Source organism: Trichomycterus rosablanca, chromosome 1, assembly GCF_030014385.1.
Source record: "Trichomycterus rosablanca isolate fTriRos1 chromosome 1, fTriRos1.hap1, whole genome shotgun sequence".
Lineage (NCBI taxonomy): Eukaryota > Metazoa > Chordata > Actinopteri > Siluriformes > Trichomycteridae > Trichomycterus > Trichomycterus rosablanca.
In genome coordinates this window covers 10,893,672-10,897,854 of record NC_085988.1, presented here as the reverse complement: position 1 = coordinate 10,897,854, position 4,183 = coordinate 10,893,672, and the positions used below count along the sequence as shown (strand labels likewise).

The following is a 4,183-nucleotide window of genomic DNA, read 5'->3' as shown; positions in this document are numbered from 1 at the left end:
CCAGTGAGCTGAATCTCAACTCTGTTATGGGCTTTACAGATACGTGATTGGCCATGTGTCTGAAACAGGGTTCCTCATCACTGGGTCAGTTACAACCTCTTCTGACCGGTCGAGGTGCCTGTCTGCACAAGGGAGGCTGATCACTCATGGCTTTGTGAGACTTCGCCCCTAACAAATGAAAAGAAATTATCAGTGGCTCTACGCTTGTGAAAGGGGCACTCATTTGGGCTGGGGGTGGCAGAAGTGATAAGAGAGAAAAACTGTTTTCAACAAGTAAATCAAATCCATTAATGTGAGTTACAGTACAAAATAAAATAAAACTGCAGAAAAAAACCCCGGATTGCTTCTGTTTATCATGTTGGGTGGATTTCTTATGTATTTTGCTCTAAGCTGATAAGCATTCTATGGTTTGTATTTTTTCTTCAGTGTTTTACAAGATACTGCTATAATAACCTGCAACGACCATCTACAATAAAAGTGATGGGTGCCGGTACAGAGAAGAACCTTGATGCTCGTCTTCCTCGAGTCCAGGGTGGAGAATCAAGTTGAGCGAGACTAGTGGCTCGGAGGTTGCGTGGTACAGAGCTCGAAGCTTGGGGCTGGTCCATTTTTGGCTTTGTAGGCGAAACTACGTTTTGTCTTGAAATCAAACACGAGAAGTGACGAGGGGTTTAATGATACCACGTTCAAAAATGCACATCAACAAGTGTGGATTTCACTACGCGAACAACAGGGATTGTTGGAGGTTAATAAATATTTTTGCAATGCAGCGTGGGTATTATGTTTTGTAGAGAACGATAAGGTCAGAAATACTGTAAAACATGTATTACGCCCGTCCCACCTCATTCTCTGTTCTCATTGTTTGTTCGATCCCGATTACAAGAGATCCAGTTGACTTCACTTCATATCATTCTGGTTGCTCCATCTAAATCTTACAGTCAATTGGTGCAAGTAGAAAAAGAACAGAAGAAAATAAAACATACGTGCTGTCACGTAACACCAACATTTAGGAAGGTGTGTAGAAAAGTCTCTGTAATTATGTTCAGTTCTGCTGTGAGTTGTGAACTGAAGATGATTCATGATGTGTTTTTGAAAATGATGGACACGTCTTCAGGAGTTTTGCACTGAATTTGTTGTATCAGACATCCCAGTGACTAGACACAATTTCTTGTCATTTTATTTTGTAGTAACGAATGTACATACAGCAAATGTATCGGAGTAAAAGTACACAATTTTTTTAGGAAATGTAGTGGAGTAAAAGTTTCCAACATTTTTTATACTCAAACAAAGTACAGATACTCAAACCAATACTTAAGTACTGTAACAAAGTATTATTACTTAGTTACTTCACACAAAAGTAAAAAAAAAACGCACTCATAATTCAAACAATAACATTAATAAAAGCTACAATACACATTAATGGCTGAATGTAAACTAGAACATCTAGTTACGCTTCTTTGTCCTCCATGAAACCACTGGACCTTCCTTGTTTAAACTGGGTTCTGTACAAAACTTTGTTCACTCAGAGTAACATCCTACACCAGATTCTGCCTGATTGTTTCAGTCTGTACAGCAGCTTCTCTACCTTATATTCCTACAACTCTTCTTTGACTTCACTTCAAATCCTTCTGGTTGCTCCAGCTAAATCTTGCAGTCAATTAGTGCAAGTAGAAAAAAGAACAGAAGAAAATAAAACATACGTGCTGTCACGTAACACCAACATTTAGGAAGGTGGGTAGAAAAGGGCAGTGATAGCTCAGTGGTTAAGGTACTGGACTAGTAAACAGAAGGTTGCCGGTTCAAGCCCCACCACCACCAAGTTGCCACTGTTGGGTCCCTGAGCAAGGCCCTTAACCCTCAATTGCTCATCGTGTTCAGCACATTGTGTAAGTCGCTTTGGATAAAAGCGTCTGCTAAATGCTGAAAATGAAAAATGTAGAAAAGTCTCTGTAATTATGTTCAGTTCTGCTGTATTTTGTGAACTAAAGATGATTCATGACGTGTCCTCAGTCATGTTGGTGTGTCTGGGGACCAAACTGAACTCTCTCTTCTTGCTTTACTTGAGATTAGTCTGTGTCAATATTCACATCGTCCTGGGCTTTGTCCTGAGCTTCGTCCTGGGCTTCGTCCAGGGCTTCCTCCAGAGCTTCGTCCTGGGCTTCGTCCAGGGCTTCCTCCTGAGCTTCGTCCAGGGCTTCCTCCTGAGCTTCGTCCTGGGCTTCGTCCAGGGCTTCGTCCAGGGCTTCCTCCTGAGCTTCGTCCTGGGCTTCGTCCAGGGCTTCGTCCAGGGCTTCCTCCTGAGCTTCGTCCTGAGCTTTGTCCAGGGCTTCCTCCTGAGCTTCGTCCTGGGCTTCGTCCTGAGCTTTGTCCAGGGCTTCGTCCAGGGCTTTCTCCTGAGCTTCGTCCTGGGCTTCGTCCTGAGCTTCGTCCAGGGCTTCGTCCAGGGCTTCCTCCTAAACTTCGTCCTGAGCTTCGTCCAGGTCTTCCTCCTGAGCTTCGTCCTGGGCTTCGTCCTGAGCTTCGTCCAGGGCTTCGTCCTGGGCTTCGTCCAGGGCTTCCTCTTGAGCTTCGTCCAGGGCTTCCTCCTGAGCTTCGTCCTGAGCTTCGTCCAGGGCTTCCTCCTGAGCTTCGTCCTGGGCTTCGTCCTGAGCTTCGTCCAGGGCTTCCTCCTGAGCTTCGTCCAGGGCTTCATCCAGGGCTTCCTCCTGAGCTTCATCCTGAGCTTCGTCCAGGGCTTCGTTCAGGGTTTTGTCCTGGGCTTCGTCCTGGGCTTCGTCCAGGGCTTCGTCCAGGGCTTCTGTAGAGTCTGCAATCCTCGAACTGATGAATGTAAATGTGTTAATAATGAACAGGAGACACATAATTAATTATAGTTCAGTGGGTCAAAAATGAGTCGTAAGAAAATGGCCAATTGTAAATGAAGCAAACAAGAACCCTGTAGTAAGTGTTAATTGTAATGTTAACCCTTACTAACAACAATGTTTTTAAACAAAAACAATATGAAACACTTTTCTATCTGCTTTTGTTTGTTAAATAAAGAGAATAAACAAATCACAGATTTTTTTACTGTTAATATTAATAGTGTGAAGATCTGAAACATATAAACAGAAACGTAAATACTTTTACAGCTCTGTACATGAGTGAGCAGGTGTTCCTAATAAACTGGTGAGTGTTCATATCTCTGAGTTTAATGTAAAAATAATCACAGTAATTTATCATGATGTGTTTATTATTATACTGGAGGTGTTTCTGTACCTGTTCCGTGGAGTCGGTTCTGAATTTGCTGTTTTTACATAAGATGCACGGTGAATGTTGTTCCTCTCTGAAATTAAACAGAATTTCATTTTTAAATAAATACTGAACACACACACACACACACACACACACACACACACACACACACACACACACACACACACATACACATACACTGTCTTAAATTATCTGCTCTGTATTCTTTCAGCTTATAAGATGTTATAGGAGAAGACTAAGTGCAGTAAGAGAAGCAGTTGGAACGAGTGGAGAGTGTGAAATTTCTTGGGGTCCACATATCAAAAAATCTAACATGGACACAGAACACCTTGTACCTGATCATGAGAGCACATCAAAGACTCTATTTCATGAGGAAGCTAAAACAGGCTCAGCTTCCTCAAAAACTCCTGATGAACTTTTACCGCAGCACCATCGAGAGCATCCTCACCAACTGCATGACTGTGTGCACAGCCTCAGAAAGGTAGGACCTACATCGGGTGGTCAGAGCGGCAGAACGTATCATCAGGACCGAACTCCCCAACTTGGACAGTGTTTATTAAAGCAATAAGCCACGAGAGGCCGTGCGTTACTGTGATTTTAGCACGGGGATGACGTTTTTAGCACGACGCGAAGCGGAGTCACTAAAACTTCTTTCCCCGTGCTAAAATCATAGCAGTAACGCACGGTCTCAAGTGGCTTATTGCTTTTATAAAACAGTGTTTTAACAGTGTTGTTAGGCAACATGAGGGCAAAAATAACATTAACTTTTTCTTTTCAGTGGCGTATTAATATGGAATGATGTGAGGAGGTCATAGGTGTTCGTTTATCGGGGATTTTACAACGGCTTCGAATGCGGCTCAGCCAATCAGATTTTAGGACCGGAACTATCCGTTTTATAATAATAATTTTTGAAATTTAACTGGTATTTCCA

The 4,183-nt window shown here is 42.7% G+C and overlaps 1 protein-coding gene across 1 annotated transcript; it reads right to left on the bottom strand.

The window, feature by feature from the left end:
* Positions 1-1,299: 1,299 nt before the first annotated feature.
* LOC134318813 (foot protein 1 variant 1-like) lies at positions 1,300-3,324 on the bottom strand. Its single transcript, XM_062999754.1, has 2 exons — positions 3,256-3,324; positions 1,300-2,820 (listed from the first exon to the last, which is right to left on the bottom strand). Exon 2 carries the CDS (start codon positions 2,714-2,716, stop codon positions 2,084-2,086), a length of 633 nt encoding a protein of 210 aa, XP_062855824.1. The 5' UTR covers positions 2,717-2,820; positions 3,256-3,324; the 3' UTR covers positions 1,300-2,083.
* Positions 3,325-4,183: the final 859 nt, after the last annotated feature.

Bases quoted from the DNA above. Each gene is read 5' to 3' on its own strand.
- LOC134318813 (XM_062999754.1), bottom strand. From the start codon at position 2,716: ATGAAGCTCAGGAGGAAGCCCTGGATGAAGCCCTGGACGAAGCTCAGG.